The sequence below is a fragment of the Periplaneta americana genome, chromosome 4, assembly GCF_040183065.1.
Source record: "Periplaneta americana isolate PAMFEO1 chromosome 4, P.americana_PAMFEO1_priV1, whole genome shotgun sequence".
Lineage (NCBI taxonomy): Eukaryota > Metazoa > Arthropoda > Insecta > Blattodea > Blattidae > Periplaneta > Periplaneta americana.
Genome location: NC_091120.1, coordinates 177,073,209 through 177,093,856, shown reverse-complemented (window position 1 = coordinate 177,093,856; position 20,648 = coordinate 177,073,209). Strand labels below are relative to the sequence as shown.

At 36.2% G+C, this 20,648-nt stretch overlaps 1 protein-coding gene across 1 annotated transcript in view; it reads right to left on the bottom strand.

Annotated features, from left to right (window-relative positions):
* The window catches only part of mus301 (mutagen-sensitive 301), a gene marked incomplete at its 3' end in the record, with an annotated part of 89,526 nt that overhangs the window by 54,339 nt on the left and 14,539 nt on the right, over positions 1-20,648 (bottom strand). The window contains 4 exon segments of the mRNA XM_069824435.1: positions 1,681-1,783; positions 8,692-8,945; positions 15,390-15,517; positions 16,944-17,089. Coding sequence (XP_069680536.1) covers positions 1,681-1,783; positions 8,692-8,945; positions 15,390-15,517; positions 16,944-17,089 — 631 coding nt within the window.

Below are 20,648 nucleotides of genomic sequence, written 5' to 3'. Positions count from 1 at the left end.
TTCACAGAGCAGGAGACAAGCAACTATTCATTACACTGTTCCAGATGGGCAAGGTGACTTAGTACAAGTTTGCAGAGGAATATTTTCTGAAATATTTTCGTTGACTCAGAAGAAAATCCAAGTATTAACTGAAAAGAAGAAGAATTTGACTGAAATGATACGGTACCTGACAAATGATGACCACACTTTTACAGAAGCATTACAGAATAAATTTTTACTTTATGAACAAAAAACCATTTTTGTTTCATTCGTTTGTCCTCTTCACTATCTTTTTGCTGATTCTGAAGTATGGAACTTAGAGCCTTTCATTAAATTTCCACTTTCAGTACGTTTTTCATACTATTACAATATTACGTTTGTAAGTTCCTTTGGATACTACCTTCATACTATGCTTATCTTTCAATTAAAGCACATTAATATTGAAATTATGACCATTAATTACCTAGTATACTTAAAACTCATTTTCCTCAAATTCATGATTATGGCACTTAGAGCCTTTTTTATTTCAAGTCTTCAGTTCTACATTACACACTTTACAGATTACATGCTCCTTCTAAGCAATGAAGTATTCACTTCCAAACTCAACAACAAACGCATGCAGTTTAAAATTCGCATCTCGTCACATTGTAGGCCTACTGATGTGTATTGTATTATATTGTATTGTATTGTATTTATTAACATTCCATGGTATTCATACATGCTTACAGCTAGAATATGGAACAAGTTAAAAAACTTAATACTATTATAAAATCTTAATTTATAGTCACAGTCTAGATGAAATATATACGGACGAGATTTACAATACTGTCTACTAGTACAACACAAAGTTTTAGTATCAATTTCATGAAGTGTTATTGAATGTCATGTATTCACCTACAGAATAGAAGGCGTGAGAAATTAGGTACTTCTTTAATTTGGCCCTAAATAATTTTATGTTTTGAGTTTCATTTTTTATATCGATAGGGAGGCTATTAAAAATTTTTACTGCCATATAACGCACTCCTTTTTGATAGCACGATAGACTTGCCGATGGAGTATGAAAGTCATTTTTTGACGTGTATTTATGCTATGAACTGTTGAATTAGTTACAAAGTTTTCACGATTACATACGAGGAAGATTATTAATGAAAAGATATACTGACAAGCCATGGACATTATTTGTAGTTTTTTGAAAATAGTCCTCAAGATTCCCTAGATTTGGCACCTACTATTATTCTAATTACTCTTTTTTGTAATAGAAATATACTGTTACTATCTGTGGAATTTCCCCAGAATATTATTCCAAAACTCATTACCGAGTGGAAGTATACAAAGTATATTGTTTTTAAGGTATTGATATTTACTATCTTTTGCATAGATCTAATAGCAAAACAAGCTGAATTTAGTTTGGGAGTAATTTCTTTAACATGATTTTTCCAATTTAACACATTATCGATTTTTAAGCCAAGAAATTCACAAGTTCACAACAGCAACTGCCTTATACTAAATAACAAGCAAATACTGCAAAGTGTGAGGAGGAAAGGTCACTGTAGTATCAGTCTCTTATCACTAGTATGCAAATTTTGCAAATCGTGAATTGAACGTCAACTGCAGCACAAACAAGATGCAAGTGTTTCTGCCATGTGCCAAACATGACATCACGTCATTATAGTCTATGAATCTCATAATTTATTCACTCACCCAGACCAACACAGCTCAGCACTAAACTGCGTATGCCTCGAGCATCATCCATATGTAAGCTGCTGACAACCTCATCCATAGTTGAACTAAGCATCTCCTTCACCTGAGAAAGATGTTCATTATCAATGACCCACCCCAGTTACAGTACGTCTACTTTGCAGAAGAATTTTAGTATTGTAGTTCCAACAATTAAAATATACAGTATATATACATAAGCTGCAAATATTGAACACTTTCTATTTAACAACATTGTTACTATATTACGGAAAAGTTACATTTTCCACCTTACCCTGTCAGTAAATTAAAAATCCATTATAATACAGTAAAACCCCGATAAGACCCTGTTCAAGGGACCGGGTGTAAACAGCGTATTAACCGGGACCGCATATTAGGCGGGTATACTAATTTTGACTTATATACAGTATCTATTAGCATTTTTCTTTATTGAAATACATAATTCATGAAAGGTAATACAGTGTTACTCCATTATGTAATTACTGTAGCCTACTGTACGTCAAAGACATTTACAATATGTACTGTACTTAATTCTTTCGAAAAAAAAAAGTCATTTATAGTTGTTTGCCATGTGCGTGTTCTCCAAGTCCTCATGTTTACCACACTTCAGTTTCTGCGATTACATCCTCCTGATGTCGCAGCTGTAGTGATTGAGTCGCGATTTTTTATTATCGTTCTTAATGTCGATGATGGGATTCCTAATGCATCAGAGAGTTGTTTCTGAGTGAGAGCACTGTTCTCATCATACTTTCGTAAGATTTACAATTTTTCCGACACAGAAAGGGCTTTTCGTTTAACACTTATTGTAATGACATTCACAGACACTTCAATACACAAAAGGGCAACAAACTGCCCAGCAAAAATTTCCAGAATTTTATTACTGCTGAGTGAGGAATGTTGTTTGAGAGAGAGGGTTAGCAAGAGGGTGAGGTATTGTAACTGTATGTAGGCTTTAACCACGCAGGTAAGGAGTCGAATAAGAGAGCGTAACAAGAGGGTGGGGTATATGAAGTATGAAGGTTTAAATGCGCAGGTAAAGGGTCGAATACCAATACTTTTCAGGTTAAAGCGCCAGTGAGTTCAATGACCAAGATGTTTCATTGCTGTTACAGTACATTGCTGAAAATTACATCGAAAATATTCCACAAAAATAGCGTATTATGCGGGACTTGAGCACAATAAACGGGGTATTTTATAAAGGCGTTATATATGAAATGTGCAGGGACCGGACAAAAAAAGCGTATTACACGGGATAGCGTAATAAGTGGGCGCGTCTTATCGAGGTTTTACTGTATAAATTTGATAGAACAAATTAAAAAACAGGATAAAAACCCTATTCGTTCGAAACAAATTGCACTAGAAACTATTAACACAAGATTTTTAGAAACTGAGTGGATCTGTATCTAGGAACTAGGAACAATAAAGTTGTTGTATATGGAAAAAAAAAATATCTATACTAATGGCTCTAAATTGTCAATAACTTTAATAATATGACTGTTGCTGGAATATACAATAAATTATTTATCATAATCCACAGTTAATTCCCGATTTACCACGCAAATCGTCTGTAGCTGCATTTAGATTGGCAACAGGCCATGATTGTTTGGCCAAACACCTGCATAGAATTGGAAAATATCAGTCCCCTAACTGCCCATTGGGCATCTCAAACCAAGAAATGGCTTCGGAACACCTCAAAATTTGTGCTTCAGAGGCTGACCTTGACAATATCTTTGAAAAATATTGGATTGCAAGAGGTCAAATGACTTTTTTGTCAAACGCCTGGCATTTGAAAACAACAACAATAATAAATTATTTTGTTCTTATATATTTCTCGATCAAAATTCAACTCACTTTGATGGAGAACTTGAGGCAGTCTATTCTACATTAAAACAACTTTTCTATCACATTAACCTCTTTACTAAAGCTGTTATACTTAGCGATTCTAAATCAGCTATACAAGCCATTAATGCAAACATCCATACAACAAAAAGAATAGCTGAAATTCACCAAAGTATCAAACACTTACAATTTCTCCACAAAACAATAGTTTTGCAATGGATTCCTTCAAACTATGGAATTCTTGGTAATGGAATAGTGGCTTTCTTAGCAAGAAGGGCATAATGATCAAACAAATTACAAATTCATGTTTATGGTTTCTGTCCTCAAAACTAATAATTAAAAAAATCATCCAACAAGAAATACATGAAAAATTAATAAATGAGAGTGTAAATAAGCAATGGAATAGTTTATCAAACTAACCTTGAAAACTCTCCATGAAATCTATCCAGAATCAGAATGGCTATGGATAATTACTGATGGGTCCAAAATAATAACAAATAATAGTGCTGGAGCAGGAATCTATTCTAAATTATTCTGCCAATATATAACTCTAGGAAGTAACAACACAGCCTTAGATGTAGGAATTAAAGTCACAGAGACTGCCTTACACGATCTCATTCTCAGAGTATAAATGTTCACCAAAGCTATGTTACTCATAGATTCTAAAGCAGCAATTCAAGCAATTGCTTCCAATTACACAATTGATGATGCAACTATAAATGAATGCCATAAACTATTAGTACTCCTACGAAAGCAAAATAAGATAATATACCTCCAATGAGTACCATCACACATAGGCATAGTGGGAAATGAAATGTCATAACAACTGGCCAAAAAAGAATCACAGAAGCCATACTTTGTAAACAGCACTACAACCCTCAGAAGAAAGATTCAAGAAATAAAAACAGCCTTCAAAAACCAATAACTACAAGATCATGAGAACGCAGCAAAGGGGAAGATATGGGAAAACATCCAGGAATTCTATGCGAAAGGGAAAGATCGTCAAGAGTCAGTTGACCTGTTCTGCCTTAGGTCTGGACACGATTGCCTTGCTCTTGCTCATCATCTTCACCGGATTAAGATTCTTCAATCTCCAGCATGTCTTCTATGTGGCGAACCTAACAGTGTCATGACCAAGGAACACTTAGGCCCGGTTTTACAAATACGGTTAATCTAAAGATTATGTTAAACCTAAGTTAAACCTAACCATGAGTTTAACTCAACGTGCCGTATTTCACAGTCTCGGTTAAGTTAAACTGTAGTGGAATACGATTGGTATTACTGCTAGGAAAGAAAAAAAAGACGATCGCAAATGTTTCATTACATTATTGATTTAAAATAGCCGATGCTTGTGGAGAACCTTCATTAAGAAACATCTTTGTTCTTCGATATCAGAGAGTATCATAAAAAAAATCTAAAGAGGACCAATACCGCGTACTTCAGTATGCTTGTCAGACTAACCTCAAATAGTTTCTTAATGCTGGCTACCAACGTTATACTCCCAAACATAATGCAACCCAACTAAACTTTGCATGACCATCCGCGACGTAATTCCATACAGAATCAGCTCAGTAATGAAGTAATAATATTAGTGTGCGTATTTTATGTGTTGTCTAGAATATTTACGAAACAGAATTCAGTCAAACAAAATTATTTTACGAGTCTAGTAAAATTAGGTAATATTATTAGTGTGTTTATAAATCAGGCCCCATAGTAAATCTCACCAGGAGACTGTCTGCCACACACAGTACAACGCGCAATAGGTTTATAGTAGATTTATGGACACCTCCGAAATTTTCCATAATTTTCAGTATGCCTACTACCAGAGGAAAAATAGCGCAGCGCAACTAGTAACTGATGAAGAGATTCAACAGAATGTTTTCAAAATTAAAAACGAAATCATTTATCTTTTCAAATAATCTTTAAATTCAAACCCTAAAACACATATATTTTTACACTTTCTCGTTTTTCTGTTGCATGTTTTATTCGACATTTAATTTTTCGAAACAAGTTTAGGACTATAAGCCTAATTCTGAAGGTTAGGACTGTCTGCTTCGAAAGCCTCAATCTGTTTTAAAACTTATGTTCATTTATGTATATTTCAAAGTGGTGCACTCTATTTCGAAAAATTCTTGGCCGCTGTGTAATATTAACCACTAACATATAGTCACTCATAAGTTCTTGGAAAACTTCTGCAATATCCGTGTGTATTGCGGGAACCGCCATCTTGCATTGTTGTGCCTTGAACTGCAGTTTAAACAGCAGAAAACTGCCGATCAACTTAAACTCAAGTTAACTCAAGATTAACTGGTAGTTAAGGTATATAAACTAAACCTTAACTAAGCAGAACTAAAAACTTCAGTTTAAACTGAATGTAAGGTTTAAACTGCGTTTATAATACCGGCCCTTACTAATTTGCAACAAACTGAACAACAGAAGGGAGCTGTGGTGTATCTGTATGGGAAGCTAGAAGGAAAATGACAATGTCATATTCTGCCATTAAATAATAATAGTTTATTAAACAATCAAAATGTAATTCCAGAATGTTCACGAATGAAAGTTGTCGCACTTTTTCGATTATATACAAGACATGATTGTTTGGCTGCCTATCTATATAAAATAAATATTTTTCCTACTCCTAATTGTTTACTTTGTAAAGAAGATAACACTATAATGGATACCATACACCTCAAGAATTGTAAAAATTTAACAGTTACAGATCTGTCATTACAATACTTGGAAGCAAGAAGGCAAATGGAAGAACTCCAATATGCTGAGCATTAGCAACCAACCAATCAGTTGTAAATCTCCTTTGTTTTGGGTTGGTGAATTTCCACAGAAGCAATTATTTTTACAATAGTCTAAAGCAGCCTTGGAGAACTGGGCGACAATTGTGGCGTTGCGTCACTCATCGGAAACGTCACTCATGCCTTCCTTCTAGCCCTGCGTAATTGACTTGGTAGAGTAGGGGATTTGTATTCAGTGAAACTTGGCAATTGCAAAACGCATTCAAAAATAAATTTTTGGCCTTAGAAATGGATTACTGGAGACAATCAGCAGGCATTTCAAGAAGAGATAAAATTAGAAACGATACAATCAGAGAGAAAATGCAAATTAAGAATGATATTGTAGATGATATTTTCACAAAACAACTAATATGGTATGGGCAAATGATGCGAATGAATATGGAAAGATGTGGAGTAACAGCTAGCGCGTCTGGCCGCGAAACCAGGTGGCCCAGGTTCGATTCCCGGTTGGGGCAAGTCACTTGGTTGAGGTTTTTTCTGGGGCTTTCCCTCAACCCAATATGAGCAAATGCTGGGTAACTTTCGGTGTTGGACCCCAGACTCATTTCACCGGCATTATCACCTTCATCTCATTCAGATGCTAAATAACCTAGATGTTGATAAAGCATTGTAAAATAATCTACTAAAAAAAAAACTAAAAATGGAAAGATTACCAAGGTTGGCATACAACTAGTCCCCATCAAGAAGAAAAAAAAAAAAGGAAGACCTATGACAACATGGAAAAAGGGCATTCTGGAAGCTATGGAAAGAAGATAATTATGAGAAGACCTATGGAGAGATAGAGGGGAGTGGTATCTTGCAGTGCGATACATTTATCAGTGACCGTAAATTAATATTTGGCTGTCAGAAAATGTCAAAAGGCATTGTAAACTGGCTAAATATATAGTCTGTGTTATGTGATTGAGTACGGGGCACAGTGACGTCATTCAACGCCAGTGAACTGTGGATGGGCAACGCTTTCCCCATGCTTTCCACCCCTCTCTTGCGACTTCTGTAGGTCTAAAGGATGATACTGCAGGAGCAGATCTATGTTTACAATCTCACTAACATTTTTAATAGTCCTAGAATAGGTCCAACTGGCAGATTCTCTTTTTCCTTTCTTCTCTGACAGATAGCTTTTGAAACTATGTTTCTGGATATATGACACAACACAAAATACCATCTTTGAATATTTCGATGCTCACAGAGCTCTACCACTCCTCACAAGATGTAGTTTTCACTTGGTTAAGCAGTACTGTGTATAAATGTTGTCGTTGTTGTTTTCTAATGCCAGGCATTTGACAATAAAGTCATTTGACCTCTTGCACTCCAATATTTTTCAAAGATATTATCATGACCAGCCACTGAAGCACAGATTTTGAGGAGTTCCGAATCCATTTCTTGGTTTGAGTTGCACAATGGGCAGTTAGGGGATTGATATATTCCAATTCTATGCAGGTGTTTGGCCAAACAATCATGGCCTGTTGCCAGTCTAAATGCAGCTACAGACGATTTTCGTGGTAAATCGGGAATTAACTGTGGATTATGATGCAGAGAGTTCCATTTTTTCCCTTGAGACTGTGTTATCAAATTTTGTTTGTTGAAGTCTAAGTATGTAGATTTAATAAATATCTTCACAGAGTAATACGTAGATTTAGTAACAAGTCTGTAAGTAGCAGTGCTGCCCTTCTTTGCTAAAGCATCCACATTCTCGTTTCCCAGGATTCCACAATGGGATGGTATCCATTGGAATACAATTCTTTTATTGAGTGATATTAATTGTGAGAGCATTTTAGTTATTTCTGCTGTTTGAGATGATGGTGTATGTTTAGAGACGATTGATAGAATAGCTGCTTTGGAGTCTGACAATATAACTGCATTCCTAAATTTACTGATGTGGCATAGAATATTCCTGAGACATTCACTTATTGCAACGATTTCACCATCAAAACTTGTTGTTCCATATCCAAGAGATCTATAAAGTGAGAAGAGACAGCACGTAACACCTGCACCGGCACCTTGTTCTCTGGAGATCAAGGATCCGTCGGTGTATAAATGAAGCCAGTTTTGTGGAGGGTACCTAATATTAATTGTCTCTAAAGACAATTGTTTCAGTATTTCAGTGTTTACTTCTGATTTCAGTATTTCTTCTGTTAAATTTAGATTATATTCTATATTTAATAGAGTTAAAGGATTTGGTTTAATTTGTAAGTTTTCTTTTAAATTCGGGATATTGATTTTCTGTTTTAATTCTTGAACAATGGATACGAAACTTTTTTGAGTTTTCAATCAAAAGAGAGGACTGTATGAATGCCAATTGTTTCCTAGTAATTTTCACTCCAATATAAAATGTGTGTAAATGTAAGCTCACCTTTGGAGCGTCACTCTTCTTGCAGATGAGGATGCTCTCTCCAGCCTCACCAAAGCCAGCTCTTCCTGCTCGTCCTACCATCTGCTTGTATCGACTCAGGTTAATGAAACTTATTCCAATATATGGAGAGCGCAGAATCACTCGTTTTGCAGGTAGATTCACTCCAGCAGCCAATGTGGACGTGCAGCACAGACAACACAGAGTGCCAGTGAGGTAGGCTTCTTGCAGCAACCGCTTTTCATCAGCAGTCAAACCTATACAAAACATATTCCAAGCTACGTTAATTTATTAGACTAGAAGGCAATTCGGAAGGCGGACGGCCACTAGATGCGCCGTAGCCTGTATGACATGTGACGTCACAAGCTTGAACAGGAGAACCAATCAGAATCAGTCAGTAACAAGTGCTTCTCGAGTTACTTCGTTCACGCGTGAATGTTTTAAAACATCGAATAAGTAAAACTAACATACTGTGTATGTGTAAGATAAATAAATGGAAGGAGATACTATAAAAAGACAAGTACTGCACAGACAGGCGCGGGAAATAGTGTTTAAGGTGTATAATTATTTTAAAAACATTAACGAGCAGAACTCTGCTGGGCATCATGGTGCTGGCTGCAATGTTGCCAACATGCAGGAGACGACTCCAGAAGGATGTGGTGTGGGTTTGAGAACCATGTAAAGAATTGTTAGTGAAGGAAACAAATCTTTTAATGTGAGCACAACTGCCACATTTCGTTCTCCTGGAAAATATCCTCGTCGTGAAAAAACAGTCTCTGAATTAGATGATTTTAATAAAAGTATGGTGCGACGTACAGTATTAGATATGTATCTTCGAGAATCTGACGGGACTGATGAGAGAATCAGCGACTTCGATTAAAACCAGGTACTGATTATTCATTAAATCCTAATTTATATTAATGTGATCGAAATGTGGCAATATAACATGGTACTTGTAGTTATTGTTTTAGGGTATTTAACTAGCTAAAATAATTTGTGCCTAGAAACAGACCTAAATACAATTTCTACTTAAATAGTGTATCATTTTTTCTAGTAATACACCGTATACATTTCGTATTAAAACTGTGTGATAACATAATAGTAGTAGTAATAATAATAATATTAATAATAATAATAATAATAATAATAATAATAATAATAATAATAATAATAATGCAAATAAAAATCTTAAAACTTGATATAAGCATTATTAATGGAACGTAAGATTCGATAATGTTCTGATAAAAAGTTTGTCATGCTTGCAGTAATCAACGGCTATGGTCATTATTGTCTTTTTAAAATTGAAATTCTCTCCTCAGCTACTTGTATCGCATGCGCGTGTGAAGTACAATGTGGCAATGCTGTACATTGCCTTTCTCTCACTATCTGTCTCTCTCGACGCAAACGCTAGCAGGCGACCGCCTTCCGAACTGGCGTCTAGTATAGTAATTTACAAACTACAGTAGTATCTCTGAATCCACCTCTTGATTAAATTATCATTGGATTATTCAACAGTCTTCACACTTCCCCCCTAATTAATCACGAAAACCCAGCTAAATTCAATTAGCACTCTTGAATATGAAGGATCTAGCAAGAGACCATGTGTGAGGCTATTATCTTCTATATATATAATTTGAACTGGTAATGGAAATTACGGGAAAACGGGTGAACGGATTTTAATAAATGACCCATCATTTTGAAGCTTGGAACCCAAAATTTTTCAGAAAAATAGTAGTTTTCAGTGAAATGTCAATTTTCCTACATCATTTTCCTATTTTCCAAAATCCATCTTTCGTCAGTTTTGAGAACTAATTAATTGCATTTCAGAATAAAACAAAACACACACTACAATAAACAATAGCTATTACACGAAGGCCATGACCTACAGGATTGCTGACATACTTAGAGTTCAGATGGGTCAGATTCTTTCACATCATAATGCCAATATGTCGATCTTCATTTGTGTAATTTTTTTGATAACGTATAAAAATAATTTACAAGTCTGATTCTCTGGTCTGTAGTTTTCCAAGTACAGCTGTGTATTCGATATTAAGAACTACAAAACTTAAGAATGTTTGGTGACATTATTACCATTAAAAATGAAATATTATTATAGTTAATGCAACACATAATTGTATACTGATGATATGAAAGTGAAATCTTTTGGGGCCTTAAGTAAGTAGACACATAGAAAGAAGATTTCTATAATATACTGAGTAACGCATATATATATATATATATATATATATATATATTATATACTATAAAACTTACGTAACAGCGTGGTCAATCGATGGATGTTGCGTCAACATTTGTTGAGACTATAAATTAGGAATGCCTATAACATCGACATCAACGTGAAGTTTCGATTTTATGCACGAGAACGTATAATCTCATAAACTTCTTTCCATCTGTCTGTAGATAATTATTTGAAGAGAAGTAATATAATGATAACGAGATACTAAGGTTATTGTTATGAACTTAACACTACTTGTATTAAACTTGTAGGGTATGTAGAAATCAAACCACAGTATAGAGAACATATCTCTATACTGTGATCAAACAGTTGTTTTCTTCCTGCTCACAAGGAAGTAATGCCATTGTTTAAAACTTCTGTCGTACGTAATTTTGACGTATAATGGATAAACAATTGATCCTCACTACTTTTCCCGCCAAGAGAGCATCTCCTACTTCTAGCTATGCCTCCATCTTTCAGTTGCTGACTATAGTAGTCGTGACAGCAGGTTGCAACTTACACGCCTGGTCAACTTATTATGAGATATAATTATTTGGAAGTGTACGTCAGATTTACGTATCAATAATATTAATAGAAAATTTTCTGTTAGTGCAGTTTATTTATTCCCTTAACTGTGTTTTATCTAACAAAGAAACACTAGATGAAAACTTACGTGGTGATCAACAGTACTCTGCACATCATAGAAGAAAGTTCAGATGATGCTAATGCTGAAGGCAATGTAGAGATTGAATATGAAACTTGTGACAATGACAAGGATCTAAGATACAGTAGGAGAGATTGAGAATCACGAAGAAAGCAAGTGAATGGAGAAAGAAGGCAAAAACAAGAAAACAGGAAGAAAAGAAAAGGAAAGGAAATAGAGGAGAGGAGAGGAGAGGAGAGCAGAGGAGAGAGGAGAGGAGAGAGGAGAGAGGAGAGGAGAGGAGAGAGGAGAGAGGAGAGGAGAGGAGAGAGGAGAGAGGAGAGGAGAGGAGAGGGGAGAGGGGAGAGGGGAGAGGGGGGAGGAGAGGAGAGGAGAGGAGAGGAGAGGAGAGGAGAGGAGAGGAGAGGAGAGGAGAGGAGAGGAGAGGAGAGGAGAGGAGAGGAGAGGAGAGGAGAGGAGAGGAGAGGAGAGGAGAGGAGAGGAGAGAAGAGAAGAGAAGAGAAGAGAAGAGAAGAGAAGAGAAGAGAAGAGAAGAGAAGAGAAGAGAAGAGAAGAGAAGAGAAGAGGGCACGATAGCACGAGGGCTAGAGGACATGAGAGCACGAGGGCCAGAGGGCACTCATCAACCAAAACGTTTCATATAGTAGAAGAGGTGTTTGGTGGTTTAATGATTCAGTAGTACAACAGAAAAAATTGGCACCCTGTGGAGTACTTTTCAACTTTCATTTTATAGCTCAGTTTTCAGTTAAAATTTTAAGCTAAATTTGTAGAAAAGTAAAAAAAGGACTAGAATATTTTATAAAAACATCTTAAAATTATTTTCAATGGATTTCTTATAAATATAATAAAACATGTTTTAGAAATGTTAAATGTTATGTTTTATTTAACGACGCTCGCAACTGCAGAGGTTATATCAGCGTCGCCGGATGTGCCGGAATTTTGTCCCGCAGGAGTTCTTTTACATGCCAGTAAATCTACTGACATGAGCCTGTCACATTTAAGCACACTTAAATGCCATCGACCTGGCCCGGGATCGAACCCGCAACCTTGGGCATAGAAGGCCAGCGCTATACCAACTCGCCAACCAGGTCGACTAACATGTTTTAGACAATAGACCTATATGCAGATACCAGCATTCAAATTGTTTGCACTGTACGTCCTAAAAAGATCCCTTATTATTAATAATAGGCTAATATTTGTTTGAAAAAAGTAAAAGTTTGGCTCCATAAAGTCAAGAGTATCATTGTAAATTAATGAACTGTAAATTTTATAAAGGCCTGAATAGAAGGCAAACATGATTTTATATTGTAAACAATTAGGATAAAATAAAACAACCAGAAAACAAGATAAATAACTTGTATGAAATGTCTTAAAAAGAAACATGTTTTAAACATGGTGTTTAAAACTTGTTTTAAACAGCAGATATTGTTTTAAACAATTGTGAACACTTAGTTTAAAACTTTTTGTTTTAAACATGCCAACCATAGCAATCATTCACAGCAGTTCACACCCCCACTCACCCCTCATATTTCAATACAAGAGCAATAACCTTGACAATGAAGAATTTTCAGACGAATTATAAGGGTCTGAAGAGAATAATAACAGTGGAAGAATATTAATGGAAGATGGGAAACAAAAAAGTTGAAGCAAAATGACCAATTCTTTGATATGAAAGAAGGAAACATTAATCAGTGGCAGTAACTTGGTGCTTCCTGGGCATGAAATAAAAAGTGATGATGACATTATTGGTGACCTAGCATATGAGGCTACAAGTGTGAATGAAGAAGAGATTAGTGTCTGAATGGTGTGTTCCACTAAACTGCACTTGAATCACTTGAACATTCTCAGACATTTTCTTCAGAGAATTAAAAAAAAATTACTGTTAGTAAAGTTCAGAAAAAAGTGACAGACTCCTTAAAAAGACTATAAAAATACAGTAAATAAAGGATGCGGCAAAACATCCTCCCTAATTTAAAGTTTAAATAAAAAACAGATGGATCAAAATAAGGAAACTTTATTAATATGAATGGTATCTTAACAGTGGGAATTTTTCATTTTTTGAATAACGTGTCTCTCAAGTGGTGTCCTTCACTATCAATGCATTGTTGAATGCGACTTCGGAAATTCTGCATCACTCTAACTAGCATTTCTTGAGGAACAAGACCAATTTCTTCCTGCATTGCATTTCTTAGGTCTGGCAAAGTCCTCGGGCGATGTTTGAACACCTCAGCCTTAAGATGCCCCAAGAAAAAAACATTGCAGGGTGCAAGGTCTGGTGATCGTGCTGGCCAGGGGACGTCGCCACGTGAAGAAATTAAGCATCCAGGAAACATCTGTCTCAGGACTTGGAGAGATCTGAGCTGTGTGCTGAAACCATACCTGGTCAATCTGCAGCGCACTGAGTCTTGGTGCCAAAAAATTGTTGATCATAAAAGTGTACCGCTGAGAGTTTACTGTCACAGTAGCACCATCCTCTTCAAAAAAGTAAGGACCAAGTATCCCGACTCTTGCAACCGCGCACCATACAGTAACACGGTCGTTATGTAGAGGTTTTTCATGAAGTTCACGAGGGTTATGTCCACTCCAATATCGGAAATTTTGATGATTCACTCATCCCGATAAGTGCAAATGTGTAATGCAGATGCTGAAGATGCTGTGGTTCTTTTTAATGATGAAGCACGATCACCAGACCTTGCACCCTGCGATTTTTTCTATGGGGGTATCTTAAGGCTGAGGTGTTCAAACATCGGCCGAGGACATTGCCAGACCTAAGAAATGCAATACAGGAAGAAACTGGTCTTATTCCTCACGAAATGCTAACTTAGTTAGAGTGATGCAGAATTTCCGAAGTCGCATTCAACAATGCAATGATAGTGAAGGACACCACTTGAGAGACACGTTATTCAAAAAATGAAAAATTCTCGCTGTTAAGATACCATTCATATTAATAAAGTTTCCTTATTTTGATCCACCTGTGTTTTATTTAAACTTTATTAGGGAGGATGTTTTGCCGCACCCTTTATAAGCAGAATGGATTACCTGTCTTCATTACAACAGATAATCGGGGTTCTACATTACATTATGCACTGTCAGCTGAATGGTTAATTTGTTATAGCTTTCTGTACTCAATATGTTGTGCAATTAACCAATGAAAAGACAGGTTACATTGGCGTTTGACTAGTCATCTGTTTACTTCTGCCACATACACATCCTGGATCGACTATAGTCAAGAGGTCTAAGCTCAAATGCCAGTAACTCCAAAGTGATGCTAGAACATGTTTTCTCAGAATATCTGTGCTTCTCCCATATCATTCTAACAATTTTTCATCACCAACTAACTATCATTCTTTTGTGGGGAGTTCCCAGTCTCGTCAATCAGAAGAGAAACACATTTTTCATGTCACAATAGGATCTTCTTTTCTGACCAACCACTTTGGATTTTAAGTACCGGTACTTAGTCTTTATGAAATTCGTACAAGTTTATCGTTCTTTTACTGATACACTGAATAAACATTATCAAATGGTTAGTGCGTCTGGTCGCGAAACCAGGTGGCCCGGGTTTGATTCCCGGTTGGGGCAAGTTACCTGGTTGAGGTTTTTTCCAGAGTTTTCCCTTAACCCAATATGAAAAAATTCTGAGTAACTTTCAGTGCTGGATTCCGGACTCATTTCACCAGCATTATCACCTTCATCTCATTCAGACACTAAATAACCTAAGATCTTGATAAAGTGTCGTAAAATAACCTACTAAAAAAATTACATTAAAAAACAGTGGTAAATAATTTTTTTTTTCTTAAATACCTGAATGATGGTAAGCCATTCCAAATGGAAGGGTCTTCTTTAAAACAGAGCAGATTGAACCATTTCCTTCACTTAACAATGCACGGTAGAGAGCTTTCTTCTCTTCCTGCTTATGCTGCAGAAGTTCGCTACAAATGCACAAAAAGTACTTGTGAGATGGTTAAACTTAAAACTATTAAAAAATACATCGTGTGGCAGTGGAATATCATTGTTTTCAGACAGAACCTGAAGCTATTGATAAATCAAGTGCTGAGAAATTTCTAATCTTAACCCCTTATTGCATGGGACAGTCTTGCACACACCGGTTTAATATTCAAATAACTTAAGTAGTTCTTTCTTTCTCAACTGTTGTCACATATGATCAAATCCAATTCTTGACCATGTGCCATATCTGTCCCAATATGCAGTTTGAAATATTATAAATTATATGAATATAAAACTGGTATGTGCCATATCTGTCCTAGAATGCAGTGAGGCGTTAAGATTCTCTGCTTATACCTGAATGTATTGTATTTAGGATAGCTCAATTAAAATGTGATCTCAAAGGTCTATTAATTATTATTGATTGGCAATGTCTGTGTGAGTGAGGTGTCAATCAGTAAATAGGAAAGTGAAATGAATTAATGATAGGAGAGAGAGGGACGAAGGCAGTGGGGAAGAGGGAGAGCAATTTATAAGCAATCAAATTGGTTTTGTGTGGTTCATTTTCATATCTTATTTTAGGTACCATAAAAAACTGTTTGACTTATAAATTATGAAGAGTACTGAGTAAAAAACTGTTACATTTAACCCTAATTTATCATCGCTCACTGCAAGATCTTTAAAAAAATATCACTACATGTTTACGGTTAAAGAAGTTTTACTTCCACTCAGCATAAAGACTACACACTCCTTTTTTTCTTTATTGGTTCTCGTATTGCCATGTGTCTTACAGCCAGTGCCAGCGTTTCTGGCAAGTGTCTTTGAGTAAAAAGCCAGTCAGTGAGCACTTGTTGCCAGTGCAGCTGAGAACGGTACCACCCAACACTGAGTGTGTCAAAGGCAAGACACTCGCACTTTGCGTTTCTGGGGTGTGTCCTTGAGTACACTGTCCAGTCAGTGGCATGTTGCCACCTCAACTGAGAGTGATACCACCTCCTAAACAGATGTGACGTCAAAAATCTGCCAATCACAGTAGTTGTCAGTTTTCACGCCCACAGACTCTGGCAAAGGTAAGATGCTCGCTCTCAACATTCCCATTACTTATTTCACATGCCAGAAACGGTGGCTTTGGTTATACATGTAAATTATATTAGTATTATTTCATGTTATAATTTCAATATTGCCATTATTACATTATTTACATTATAGAAGTATTTATATTTGGTGAGAATAAAACATTAACTCAAGAAATAATTTGCCTGAAGCAGTAATTTGCACTGCATATGATTTATTCTTAGTGCACATTTCAGTAATTGTAAATGCAAAAATTCATATATATTTTCTGATTTTTCAATGCATAAATTTCCACAGTCCACTAATCATTGGGGAAAAAAAACACAAAAGATTCCTTACCCAGGTAAAACACTGCATATCAGCTGAGCCACATTTTCACAGTTTTTCTTCGTAGGACAAAACACGAGACAAGAGTTATCAGGGATCACTTCCATCACCAACCCTCCAATTAGGTCTGGATCAACACACACTGAGTTTGTAGCATACTGCAAAAATGAGTGAAATAGAATATGGACTTCTGTGTCACAGCATGTACATTAATAAACATTATGCAATGAGCCTATAATGATAGTAATTAAGACAAGAGGATGTTTATGAAACGAGCACAAGCTCGTTTCATAATTTTCATACGAGCGTCTTAATTACCATTATAGGCAAGTTTCATACGACTTTTTATGCTCGACCATATTTCTAACTTGAAATTAGTCGTAAGTATTCATGTTATTCGTATGTGACTGGGAAGCGAACTGACCTTGTGCAATCTCGTAAATTGTGAGATGTGCGCAGACGCGAAAGTATTGATTTTTTCCGAGGAACGAATGTCGACGACCTTGATATAAATTCGAGAGTAAGATAAACGTTAAACTTGATATAACCTTGAAATTGAATTCGACATTGAAAAACGAGATGACGAATTGAATTTATTTGAATATTATTTACAATTAACACTAATTATTATAGTAACAGAACATAAACTTCTGCGACAGTATTGGATTTCCAGCCTGTGTGACGTTTTGCTAGTTGTCTTTCGATTGCATATCCGAGAATAATTGAAAACCTGAACTTTAATGAATAGGTGTACTTTAATGACATGCATTAAAGGACTGCTAGCAGGTGTATAATTACTACATTTTGGCATGGTCGAGCATAAAATTATTTTTGACACGGCTAGATCTTTACTGGACGTACAAACAGGAAAAATGGCACATTTTATATGTAACTATAAGTTCAAGAAATCTCCACTAGATGTTGCACATGCCAAAGCATATGCATGCTGCAATCTGTCGAGTACTGTGTAAGTTACTTGCATTCTTGCAGTGTATCCACAGTAGTATTGCTGCCAGACTATAAGCAGGAGACAATGACATCATGAACTGAACAAACAGAAGTATAAGAGGAGTCTATATCATAATTAATGGAAGTAGTAATAGCAGCAACAGTAGTTGTATTAGTAATAATATTGGCTGACTTTGTTTAATTGCGTTATTTATTTTGGTTATGTGTTATCCTTTTGTATGCCCAATAAATATTAGTGAACGTTTGCATTTTTTTTTTTTTTGTACAGATGAAGAATCCGAAGGCTTGCACTGCAGCCTGAGGCTTATTGTGCTTACCACTCCTATTATGTGAATGATTGGGTAGTCAAACAGCCGAGCTCTTGTACAAGTACAGCACACTGCACCGTGAACTTAACCTGGGCTATTGTATGGATGATGATATGTGAATTAATGATGGCAAAATGAGTCTGAGGTACAATGCCAAAAGTTACCCAGCAATTCTGCTTCAATTGGTTCCAAGACGTTAAGTCCATTGAAACCATGTCCATATGACTTATGTCCTCTAATATTTTTGTCCATTTTCATTTATGTCCACATTTTATGTGCGTCCATTTTTTTGGGTCCATGACTGTTATGTCCACTTTTATTTATGTCCAATTTTATTTAAGTCCACTTTCATTTACGTCCACTTTTATTTAAGTCCACTTTTATTTAATACTGCATCAGCAGTATTCTTTGCTTCCTGTTTCAGTGTTATCAAAACTATGGAAACGGCTACCTTGTTTCCTCTATTGAGTAGGCTACATTGAGCCACAACCATGGATGAATCAAAATTGATCCAGTCTAAAAAAGCAAAACCTTTGCTATTGTATAAAAGTTTTTGTTGTCATCATTCATACAGCAGTAATGGGCAAAAGAGATAGTGGAGATGTGAAAAGAGAGATGAGTGTAATGCAAGATGTTGCACAAACAGGAAGTTGAGAATGACATATGCCTACAAATCTTTAAAGAAGGTAATCATACTCACATCGCAAACCCGGCCGAGAATCGTGTTAAGGAAATAGTCACTCGAGTGAAATATAGGGCTGCAAGTCACCCAAACGAACTATCTCAATGTAATGTTATTCAAGAACTATCTGAAATAGAAGATGAAGAGGCATTGATGTTACTGTCCGATAGAATGGCAATGGTACGGATGGTGAATAGGAAACAGAATGTTGAACGTTCACCCTTCAACTGTAGAAACACATCGTCACACATCACGCGTCGATCTGGAATTTCATGGAATTTATCAAGAAAGACCAAAGGGATAATGAAATTATAATAAGCCAATTGCTTGGCGGGCATTTGAATGTGCGACACCCTAGTAAAAGGTCGTACCTACAAAATTTAAGTCGAGTAGAAGAGATTGTTCGGAATTACAATCACTACAATGAAGAAGGACATATCAGAACTTACCTCAAAGTTATTAGTTATCATCTGAACTGTATGAAGATGAACAGGCAGAAGAGATTGAGTAGGGAATTGAAGTAAATTTGTAGATTGACATAATGTATTGTATGATCATGTAGTGGACTTAAAAATGTGGACATAAAATTTGTGCAATTGGACTAAAATAAAGTGGACATATACTTCATTGGACATATATTTATGGATATAGTGTAATGGACTTTTATGTAATGGATATAATAAAATGGACATTAAAATTGTGGACATTATGAAAAGGACCTAATGTCTGTGTTTCCTTCAATTAGTAGAGGGAAAACCCTGGAAGAAACCTCAACCAGGTAACTTGTCCCAACCAGGATTTGAACCTGGGTCCGCTCATTCACGGTCAGACGTGCTAACCATTACTCCACAGTGGTGGACGTTTGCATTTACTGCAGTAACTTATACGGAGTTCAGGGTGTGACTTTAAATTTAATGAAAACTATTTTCAGGCTGCGTTTGCACTGTTCAGTTCATAACCTTACAGCAATTTGTTTCCAATCGTACTTATCTAGTTGTCTCGTCTTTCAAATTTTATGGCTTTGGTTCACTCTTTTATTAGGGTGGCTCCTCCCCGTCACATGACTAGTGACATCAACCCGGGCTGTCGAGTGAGAGAAAGTGACAGCGTCCCCTTCCAGATTTAAACTAAACTAAGTGTGGGAGGTGCACTGGCAGAGTGATGCAATATCGGTGGGGAAAAAGTAGCCAGTCATTGCGAGTAGCATGTGTTCCTTCTTCCTGAGTGGCCGTTCTCCCCTTTCTCAAACAAGGGCAGCGAGAGTGGAAGGGAGGATAACAGTCTTCTCTCTCTGAAGACTTTACATGTGGAGGGCGAACTAGAGAACAAGAGAGGGTCGAGGCAGGCTCGCAAGGAGCATAAATGAAGGAATCATAACAGCATTGTTCATAAATTAACGACGAGCATTTATTTAACATACAATTTAGTAATTCAACTTAATAAATAAGAAAATATAACTCTTTTGACACAACGATATGGCGGAACCATCTATAATATATGGGAATAGTTGGACTGCTGTGGTGGCCATCTTTGTTTCTGTATTATGGTTTGAGTATTGAAGGCGGTCTTGGTTACAGTTTCAGGTTTCTGAAAACTATGAAGGCAATTCCAAGAATACTGCATACTGAACATGAGCTCCCATCTCCATAGAGATGCGTGGTTGTTATATTGTGTTCATAGACTTATTCCAAATTATTCTGTGCAAGTTCAACTAAATTGTTTAAAATCATTTTTGTGTATAATTGATTGAAATGGACA